Source organism: Protobothrops mucrosquamatus, unplaced genomic scaffold (genome assembly GCF_001527695.2).
Source record: "Protobothrops mucrosquamatus isolate PMUCROS unplaced genomic scaffold, P.Mucros_1.0 scaffold416, whole genome shotgun sequence".
Lineage (NCBI taxonomy): Eukaryota > Metazoa > Chordata > Lepidosauria > Squamata > Viperidae > Protobothrops > Protobothrops mucrosquamatus.
In genome coordinates, this window is record NW_015386745.1 from 891,266 (window position 1) to 902,895 (window position 11,630).

Consider the following 11,630-nt stretch of genomic DNA (forward strand, 5'->3'; position numbering starts at 1 on the left):
GCAGCGAGACAACAGTATATAACAAATCATAAGCAGGGAAACCTGCAAAGACATTTGTCTTCTGGAGATGTGGCTAGGATTTCATTATAAGAGAAATAACACAGAACCATTTGGCTCTTAGTGAGGGCAACAGAAGAAGGGGACGACAGAGAATGAGGTGGCTGGATGGAGTCAGTGAAGCAGTAGACGTGAGCTTAAATGGACTCCAGAAGATGGTAGAGGACAGGAAGGCCTGGAGGAACGTTGTCCATGGGGTCGCGATGGGTCGGACACGACTTCGCAATTAACAACAACAACAAGCTAGTCAATGTACAAATACACATAGCCTTTCTTTATGAAGGAAAAAATTGCAATATGTGTGCTTAATTTTTGCTGTCTGCTATTTCTCTGGTCCAACTTGCACCCTTGTGCTGCTTTTTAAAATATGAGATGATATCACGCAGAGTGCATTTGGTTTGGAGGAGCAGTAAATGAAAGCAGGGTTACATACACCAGATATCATTGTTTCTTCGATGCAATTGATTCTCTTCCCAACAAGACAATTTTTAGTAGGGAAAAACAAACAAATAAAAAAGTCCTTTTTAAAATCAATTACATCAAGTTTACTTTATATTCCTCATCCGAGAAGGCAAGTCTCATGATAAAAGAAGCAGTAGGTTTTTTATTTATCTGCTTATTTATTATCTCTCCAGGTCTGGCTAAGGTATTCCTACATTTCTCTCCTGAATTGCTAAAAGCAATACCAGCTCCAAAATTTAAATGTTTAAATAGGAGAGGAGCTAGCATTTTCTCATTTTGACTTGTCCCAAAATCTGCTGTGGCTCTTGTAAAACATCTCTGAAGAATCACATTGACTTTATATATAAATGTCACAATCAAGAATATCTGCATGCAAATGTGGAAACACTGGATTGGATCTGGTAGAAGTAGACATGCTTACATGCTTCAGTTCAGTGGTACATCGTGTGCACAGGGGATCCAGGGATGCTAAACTGTAAATGTCAACAAGACAGAAGGGAGAAATTGATTAAATAAAAGGGTGGTCACAGTAACTGGTTTAACTGAATTACAATTAAATCAAAACTGGTTTTTGTTAGGGCACCCCCCCAATGTTTTTGGTCCCATCCTGTTTTTGAGGTGTAGCTTTCACTAGGTTAGTCCAAAGCCAAGGACAACTGGCTTTTATTCCAAATCAAAGATTTGCCTTCATTTGTTGAAACTAATGGAACTTTTAAACCAGTGCTATCATGTTGATTTCAGTGGGGCCGAAGCATGGCTATTGTCTTCTAGATCCAACCCCATCCAATCCTTTACAAGTGGTCTTACAACTTGTAAACTTATAACAGTTAATTTAGTGACCATTCCAAGTTATAACAGCACTGAAAAAGTGACTTATGACTGTTTTTCAAAGTTACGACTTTTGTAGTGTCCCCATAACCATGTGATCAAAATTCAGATGCTTGGCAACTGGTTCATATTTATGACCAATTGCTGTGTCCCAAGGTCAGGTGATCACCTTTTGGGACCTTCTGACAAGCAAAGTCAATGGGGAAGCCAGATTCACTTAACAACTGGGTTACTAACTTATGAACGACAGTGATTCACTTAATAACTGTGGCAAGCAAGGTCATAAAATGGGGCAAAACTCATTTAACAAAAATCTCACTTAACAACAGAAATTTTGGGCTCCATTGTGGTCGTAAGTCGAGGACTGCTTGTATTTTTATTTAAATTCGAATGTTTCGTGATTGCAAAATAATAAGATACTTGGGTTTGTCCGTCCCCATTTTATCCAAAAGCTTCCAATATACTTTTTATGGAGCATATCAGGCCAGCTAAGGTACAGAATATACCCAAGATAAACACTGATATGTCTGCACATTTCTCAAACGGCATCAGCTTTTCCCATTTCAGCTTTAGGTGGAAAAAAGAAGGAAGAAGGAAGGTCATCACTGCACCAGTAACACTGCCAGTTAGACCCATAAGAAGGACAAAGTGTGGTATGAACATGGCCATCAGGAGAGTCAATAGGAGGAGGACACTTTTTAAAAGTACAGCAAGCCATGGCGATTTATAGTTGACTTTGTCCCTAGGTGATACATAAGCATGCAATATTTTTGTGACTGTAAAAAAGGGCAATGGGTAGGACAGGAGTGCCTTGGCCAAGAGACATAAGTTCACTGAAGTCTGTAAGGATGAAGGAAGGTTGTCAGTAATAACCTCTTTGGTTTCTTCTCCCCAGGTTAGCAGTGCCGTTACTGCAAAGATTGTCTTGAATACACAAGCCAAGAAATGGGTCCAGTTCAACATAGACCCACACTCTCTAGGACTTTGCATGCTTTCTTCGAGGGTAGGAAGGAAAATTTGTGAAGTGTAACTAAAAATGATCACACCAACTGAAATTAGAAAATCTTCAAATTCTACCGACAGCTTGAGCCTTGCCCAAGACCAATGGTGTCTTTGGGTCAAACAATAAGTGATCACTACAAATATGGTAATAAAATGGGCCAAGGAGCAGAGCAGACTGAGTCTGGATACAACTTTCAAGGTTTTGATAAACACGCAGGGCAGCAGACCTATAAATGCAATTATGGACCAGGTTTTCTCAGTCATTGGTAAAGTTGGAAAGCTATGTGACAGCAAGTTCCCACTAACAACCAAATACAAAATGCACGTCATGATCAGCTCCATTAGTTGGGTTGCGTTGACTACTCTGCCACCAAGTTTTGGAAACAACCTTCTGCAGCAAGCGTTAGCGATGTCTTCATATGTGCTTCTCACTCTGACAAGCTGCCCATCTTCATTTTCCTCATAGAGGCAAGCGATAAGAATTTTGCTGGTGTAGCAACAGAAGACTGCAGCGAGGATAATAAGAAGCAGCCCACTGTATCCACTGTGGAGCAGAGCATATGGCAAGCCTAGAACAAAAATCCCCTAGAGACAAAACACAGAAGAAAAAAAAAAAACCCTGAAGAAAGACGTTGCTTAGAAATTGTCCATTCAAACCTGCAGCTGACAATGGCTACCTTTGGCTAATTGCACAGAATGACTGCTCTTACATTAACCTGTCGCGCTAAATAATGGTTGCCCCCAAATGCATATATTTACAATATACGAAGTTAGAAGAAATATGCACACAAACACATACACACAAACATACAAACACAACTGCTGGCAGGAGCATAGGGAGCCCAGGAAGCTGCGTAGAGGTGAACAGCAGAGACAAGCTCTTATTAAATATTAAATGCTGGTTGTGATTACAGTCATAATTCTGAAAGGCTCTGAAGCAGCTATTTAATCATGGTGCATATTAATGTTCAATAGCGGTTCAATAATGATAAAATCAAAGAGCTTTAGCTGTCTTCACAGGCTGTATGCAAATAGGGAAATGACACTTTTAGCAGCTAGGGATTATTTATTTGTACTCCTCGAAGAGTACTTAGAAAAGAAAAGATTGAAACGTTATGAGAAAAAGTTACGAAGGAATATAAAGATGTAAGGGTACCCAGACACCATTCCCCACACACACTTTTGAGAAAAGAAAGCTGAATCTGGGTCTTTGTTCAAGGAAGAGGAGAGTCACGACTCGCCTCTTTACTATAAAATTTTTTTTTCCTAATTATTCATACTTAAGGGGAAAAAATGCTACTACAGAGATCCTGATTTTAGTTTATATTCTATCACTTCCTCATCTTATTCCACAGCCCTGTCAGTTTTAGCAACACCGATAAAAATAAAAATTCCTAGAGATCGGCACAGAATAGACCCGTCTACAAAAAGTAAAGATTTCCTTGAGCCAAAATTGAGTCCTGATGATTATGTCCCTTTGTTTTCTTGGCACAATACAGACTATGGTCATTTCCCCAGGAGTGTATTATACCAAAATTACCAGAATGAGGACAGATTTTCTAACAGTTCCACAATGGCTGATAGTACTATGAGAGGTTAACACGAGCTCTTCAGAACGTAGGGAACATTTATTCTTCTATTGTTTGTTAACACACTTTAAAAAAAAATATATGTAGAGACATCAGGGACTGGTCCTGTGACCCTCTCTGTCCAAGGAGCTCCTCCTCTGGCTGCAATTTTGTTTGCAAGATTCTATCCAAGAAATGAATATTAAGTCAGCTGTATTTTTGAGAGGGAGAGTTATTGATTTATTGTCTGTTCCAGAGGCAGACTTTTTATATAGTTACACTACCTACCTGCCATAGGGTCTATGAAAAGCATTTGATGGAGCTACTTTATAATGTGTGGGACCATCTATCAAACCCCTCTCAGTATTATCAAAATAGCTGTATCTTTTTCTAGGTTTATATGCCTGCTTCAAAACATGTTCTAGACAGTATCTGGAAAAGTGATTTTGTACACCCACACATACCAAGACAGCGACAAAGAAGTCTTGAACCAACCATGTGAGCTGTGCAAATGATGCAGCTGTTTTAATGGTACTGTGGGAGGTGTTTCATTCATATTCTTCCTTACCTTTCTATTGGCACATCTGTTTCAGTGAGAAGCTGTACAGTGCTCAGTCACTCTTTTGCTCAAACCTTATGGCAAATTCATTTATTAGTGACTTGAGGGTTTTATAAATATGTAACAGTTATAGAGGGTGAGATGCCACTCCATTCAGCCCCCAAATAATGCCAGACTTTAGCATTTCGGGATTGTAGATAACACCGGAAATATTTAAGATTTAATATCAGTTTATGTTGTATAGATTTAAGACAAAGGGATGGAAAATAATGGATCTTCAACCTGGTCATGTGATAATTTATCAGTCCACCATTCCTTCTGCTACATCTCCCTAGAATCTGGAAAGTGAAAATGAGGGGGGGGGGGAGGAAAGAATAGGAATTAAAATTACAATACAACATATCAGGGATAGCTCTCTGTTCCACTTTAGCAATCGGTACAGCTCTATGTTGATCTGACCAATGTTGTAATTTGTGGAACCAGCTATACCATTCCCTTTAATCCCCTTTTCTGCTAGATTCATACTCTTTCTATTTTCTTTCCATGGGAGTGGGTGAAGTGTAGAATAGATTTGATTTGTACCACAGCAGATGAACCATCGTGAAAATACGAAGAAAATTAAAGAAGGTAAAAATGACTAACCTCGTTAGAAATACGACTTGGGTTTACAGGATTTACATCGACAAGACCGAAACCGAGAGATTTTATATAAAGGGAAAATTGGTATAGTTTAGGTTCGTAGTACGACCTGGAAGTATAGTCCTATCCTTCTTACCAACGGTCGGGTGATAAAACCCAACATCAATAAAACCAACAAAGTAAAATACTGGGAATCACACTCTAAGCAGTGTCCATGTTTTGGTTCTTTAAAACCCAGCAGGTTTAGTGTACAATATCAATGTAGCATTAATTCCAGATACAGAACTAACACGAGAAGCACACAAAATATATTTTCTTACCATATTTTCTATCTTCTACCCTATTTTCTACCAAAAATCAGTTTGATGGTGCTGTACAATTTAATAGCCTTTTTGGCCCTAGTGTTGACATACAGTATATTGTTCTCTGCTGTCATGTAAATATATCTCTATCAAGTTGTTTACATGCATTTAATGAAGTAGGACCTAGTTTGGAAATTAATTAACATTTCTCATCAATAAACCAGCTAGCAAAATACTGGGAACAAACATTCTAAGTAACAATGCATTTACCACTGCTTTTACAAACACAGAAAGTGCAAATATAACCCACATTAACCTCCCAGCTTTATGGAGCCATTATACTGAAGCAATATGTTTGGGCAATCCAAACTTCTTGTGGCTACATGCTTAAACAGGAAATTGGAACAGAAATACATTAAAATAAGAAGGCCTTTATAAGTCATTTTAAGTGGAAAATTTTAATACAAAATATTCTAAGGATTATAAGTGTCTCTTTAGATAAATTATTGAATATTTTTAGAAAATTTATTATCTTTGTGTTTGCATATACACATAAAGCTGGAGTCTCATTTGAAGCATTACAACTGTCCAGATTTAAAAGGGAATTATCTTTTAGGAATCCAAGATCCTACCACTCAATTCTGGTCCCAAATCACATTATTCCATTATTAAGAAATCTTAGCTTTAAAATAGTAAGACATAGCTGCTACTTGATTGTATAGGATTTCTATTTACAGTAGATATTTGTATTAGAAATATGAAATTGAAAGTTAATGACCCCCCTTCTTTGTTTATTTTAATGGTGAGAAAGGCTTCTTTATGTTTCTATGATTTTCCAACTTGTGCATAAGAATATTATGTTAATTTTCTACTTGTTTCCTTTCTCCATAGCATTATGTATTTTGCTGGCATATTTTCTAAGAAAACACAATATCACTGTCAAATGTTGTTTTATCTAGGGGTGCCTTGGGGAGCAATTGCAATCTGATTGCTTTGAACTCTGGCACCTGTGCATGTTAATTCAATGCCTGCTGATCTAAATGTAAAAAAAAATAATCTTTTACAGCTGAAATATAGAAGAATGCTTCCTTCAGTTGAATCTGAAGGACAGAAGGTAAACTGTCCAAAATCCAAAAGATTATTTTTTTGTCTAGTGATGAAGGTATGGGTTCAGGCTAGCCTACTATTAGCTTCTGTATGGAGTAAGGGAGGGGCAGAAATGTGCTGACAACCCTTCTCTGTTGCTGTTTCTTTATTTGGGAATTCCTTGTCTCCAGAGATTCAAGCAGCTCTTAGTTTCTGGCATTTCAGAAAGTTTTTAAAGCAACACTATTACTCAGTGTTTTGAACCAGGACTGATTGCTTCTGGTGGCCATCTAGAGACTTCTATTCTATTCTTGTTTTGATTCTCTATCTTCTGTCTGTTGTGCACCATCCAGCTGCTGCAGGTTGGGATGGGTTCCAAAACTGTGAACTGACTTGATCTGGGCAAATTAGGATCTGGTTAAACGTTCCCAAAAATGGGATCCAGTTTAAACATCTAAAGGAAAGGAACAGTGGATGTAAACTAGAAAAGACAGAGAAGGAGGCAGTATATGGAAGGAGGAGAGAGAGAGAGAGAGAATAAAATAAAGAATATGGCATCAAGAGGTTATCCTGTCACATTCCTGCCTCCAGCATAACACCTGATGTCTTCCTTAAGGATGTTTTTTCTTAAACACTTGAAATCCATTCAGGAATTTAGATGAATTCTTCCAAGTAGGTAAAAATTGGAATTGTTCAATGAAGTTCTAAATAGGAGGAGGAGAAGGTAATGTATTGAAATTGGCTTTGATGTGAGCACTCATCTTCAAATAGTCCAGAACCATAGCAAAATAGGATTCCATACTGTGTGAAGAGCTGTATTAAATAAATCTCAAATACAACTTCCTTTCCATAATGTAGCTGTCTACATCCAGGGCTCAAGAGAGAATGGAGCAAGACCAGCATGTTCAGGCTGTTCTCTTTCCAGCTTGATCTATGCACATATTGGATATCAACTGAATGTCTAAACAAGTCCAGCCCTGTCAGCGATTTGGTTCTTTAAAATTCAAGAGGCTTAGTGTATATTATCGATGCAGCATGAATTCCACATACAGAACTACTAACATGATAAACACACAAAAAACATCTTCTGCCATCTTAATAATGTTTAATGGTGATGCACAATTAATGTTCTGGTCCTATAACTGACATATTTTTCCTATTGTCATGTAAATATATCAAGTTGTTTACATGTATTTAATGAAGTAAGACCTAGTCCAGAAACATGTATATTTATTTATTTATTTATTTATTAAATTTATTTCTCCTAATATATACATTTCGTATATGCTTTCCTATCCTATCCCTCGAAATAGGAAAAAGACGTTGCAAGGAACATTTGGGAAACAAGAACGGGGTTTAAAATTTGACCCTGTGCCAATTGTTAACATCTAACTATTCATGTTTATAATGCACATATATTCAGATTAAGAAAAAAAAACAATGAAGATTTCTTGCACGCATTTCTGCTGACAGATATCAGTTGTAGCATATCTATTTAGCTATCAATCAAATCCACATACATGCTAATTTTATCTTTGGTAAAGGATATAAACAGGATTCTGGTTAAAATTGACAGCATGATGATGCTTTAAGACCTGCCCAGCATCATATGATTTACTTAGCTTTAGTTTAGGGCATTGTGCAAACCCAGTTTTTATATTTTCTGAACCATGGATTATAGCATCCTGCAATTTAAGCCCAGGCAACCATGACTTATTCAACAAGCTACAATTAAGCAATGTGGCTTATTATATGACCTGAACCTAGCCAGAAAGTTAAGCAAGGATGGCATTTGCTTAATTTTTCTCCCAAACAATGAAAGGAGCATGAATGAAACAGCCTTAGCAAGGTATTTTCCTCTGAGTGTCACAAAACAATAGCAAGGAACAGTATCAGTTCAGATGGTGGGTCCTCTTCAACTATCCTCATAATTGATACGTGATAGAAGAAAGGTTCATTTTTTTCCATTTATCCCCAAGGGAAAAGATTCTCTACAGCTCACTAACTCTGAGAAACAGGGTGTGATTTGTCATCCTGGCTCTGTGTAATCAGTGTTTAGGGCATTTGATGTTCTGGAATAGCTCTGTTTGCTCATTTGAGCAAGGGAAGCATCATGCTTTATTTTTCCTCAAGAAAATGCACACTATTGCCAGCTTTATGCACTTAGTAATGCATGCTAGATTAAACCATAGGTACGTGGTGAGAGGAAGGACTGCTGTAAATACCATTTATTTGCAGCTTATGCATATAGATTTCTGCCCTAAAGTCATCACACTTTTCTTGGAACCTCTCCTTGCAAACACTGGGAGTTACTTTTGTTTGGCTTAACATTTTTTACTAACATCCTAACAAAAATGGATTTTCTTGAAGAAAAGAAAAAGTTTTGGCTACGCAAAATTTTAGCCTTAGGCTGTCAATCACCAAGAACTTACAGTTTACAGCTTTTTTTATTTGTTTTCCTTAAAGCATTGCTTTAGTTTTCTTTTTTCCCCTCTTCTTTTAAGGCAGTTTATTAAAGCAATTTACTTACACAAAAGATAAAATGGAAAGAAATGGAAGCTTTAAAAGTTACAGCATCCATCTCAAGTAACAGGATTGCAGATATTTCAGTAGTGTATAGTACAGACTTTCTTCTTACCATCTTAAAAGGATTGCTTGCAGGCCTTACTTGGCGAGTGAGAACCTTATCATTATGTCTTTCATGGAAAGGGGACTCGAAAAAGCATTAAATTGATAGGTTTTTTGATTCCCTCACACAAGCATATATAAGAAATGCAATCCACAGACCTGCTGACATAAAAGGCAAGAACCAACAGAAATGAGAGGCTTAAAAAAGTATCTAGTTCATCTTATACTTGCTGAAATATATTAATTTTGACAAAAGTAAAAAAGCAGTCAGATCACTGGTTGGTTCAAACACCGCATTTGCACTTTATGCTTTTTACTAACCCCCCAAAAAGTTGCATTCGCATAAAAGCTGCTCAGCCAAGTCAAACCATCTGCAAGAAAACAACCAAGCTCAGAGAGCACCAAGGATCTCTTAGCACTGAGGTTTGTAAACCAATGTGTATAGGCAGCTTAGCATGTTGTGTGAAGCCAGCTGTTCATTTAATAAGTCATGATCAAGAAATTAGGTTTAGTGTGTCATTGCACTAATAAATTGTTGGGTTTAAACTTTACATGTTGTACTAAGTTTCCAATAAACATTTTGGCAGTAAAGACCAGGAGAAGGACCAGCATTTTTGCAGAACCCAGCAATCCATACTCTCATCTGGTATAGGCAGGGAGGGAGGGAGGGAGGGAGGGAGGGAGGAAGGAAGGAAGGAAGGAAGGAAGGAAGGAAATTTTTTTTTTTAGCCTTGTACAACATTATTACTAACTAGCTGTACCCGGCCATGCGTTGCTGTGGCTCAGTCTGGTTAAATGGAAAAGAAAGAAAAGAGAAAGCGCACGTTTGTAATATGTTTAATTTCACAATGCTAGCGTGTGTTGCTTTTACGTCCAACAGATGGCGCTATTTTTCAAAAAAGCATGTTTTTACCTGTCACAGGTGTGACATCTATATAATAGTAGGTATATAAAAACACGCGCGTATTCGAATGCAACGTTGTGTCAAAATTTCAAAGCAATCGGTGAAGAACTTTCAGAGATTTAAGATTTTGAACAAACAAACATTTACATTTTTATTTATATAGATTAGGGTGAAGCTTTAGCCAACATGAGATACCCTTAACTCTTGTTCTGGTGGGTTTTCCCCACAGGTACTGAATCAATATGCAACAAAAGGGTCTCTCTTTCCTATAAAGCATAAGGATTCAAAGTAATCATAAGCTATCATAACAAGTCCTGCCATTATCTGCTGCAGTCATGTTGCTAGCATTACTAAGCATAACTACATAGCTACTTGAATATTCAAGATATTTAAGGTCTCACTTTATGTTTCATAATTCCTGCTGAAAAGAAAGAAAACTTTGAATGTGTATTATTTAAAAAAAACTTAAAAGAAGAAAACCCCTAAGCTTTCCAGGTCAGTCTCGGCAGCAAAAATCCAGTTGGACATTGCATGCTAGCAAAGGATCATAATGCTCTCCTGTTTAGAATGCAGCTGGCATTGGGTAGCATTATTATTTTTATTAATGCCCAGCTAAATTATTAAGGGGAAGCCTATCAAGCATAGTTTCTGGTATTCTTTTCAAACCCTTAATAGTGGCTTCCCACTGAGTCACAATACCAAGAAGGAGATGGGCTTAAGAAAGAAACAGCTGGCAGCATCATGACCCGTATCAGGTTAATATTTTTTCCCCTGGGATTTTATTTTTCTGTGAAACCTGGCTAGATCTGGACCATTTTTAAATTCAATTGTTCTTTTGTAGACTTCTGCCACCATACCAAATTTGTTCTGATTCGCTTTCTGAACAAGCCCGTTACATAATCTTTTTCCAACATTCTATTCCTCTTGTGTTGCATATATGTGTGTATATAATTGTACTGGAAAATGCAGGCTTAAGTTCTCTGCTCTGGATCACATGATCAGGAATGGGGGGGGACATAGAATGGAGGTATTTGCACTACAAACCATAACCAGCTATATAAACTGGAACAGATTAAGAAACCAACTTTTATTATAAAAATGATAGTAATGGATCTTGCAAGTCTGCACGTGCCTTCCCTCCTTCACTTTATCTTCATGTGAACTAAGAAAGAGTTTGGATAAGACATTTTCTTATCTTGTTTTCTTGACCTGGCTCAAGACCCTCTTATTGCCTGGTAATGGCTCTTCCTCCTGTCTTTGCCTCTGTTCTCTACACTTATTATATATCCCTAAGGATGCAAGGGGCATGATGGCTCAGAGCAGCGGTCCCCAACTTTTCTGGCTTGGTAGCCCAGCATGGGGGAGTAGGCAGGACTTGCACAAATGCAAGCGGCCACTGCTTGTGCGAGGGGAGCTTTACATGCAAGGGCAAGCAGCCACTACTCATCTGAGGGGAGCTTTGTGTGTGAGCACAAGCGGCCGCCACTTGCATGAAGGGAGCTTCATGCATGCCCATGCGCTTACCTGCTGCTTGCACAGCCTGATTCTGAACAGGCTGTGGCCCAGTAGTGGCTCAGAGGTTAAAGACACTGAGC

General features: G+C 37.9%; 1 protein-coding gene across 1 annotated transcript in view; it reads right to left on the bottom strand.

Moving 5' to 3' along the window:
• Positions 1-1,788: 1,788 nt before the first annotated feature.
• The window catches only part of LOC107287707 (vesicular inhibitory amino acid transporter-like), a 15,876-nt gene continuing 6,034 nt past the window's right edge, over positions 1,789-11,630 (bottom strand). Inside the window, exon 2 of the mRNA XM_029284187.1 lies at positions 1,789-2,934. Coding sequence (XP_029140020.1) covers positions 1,789-2,934 — 1,146 coding nt within the window. The remainder of the gene's footprint in view (positions 2,935-11,630) is intronic.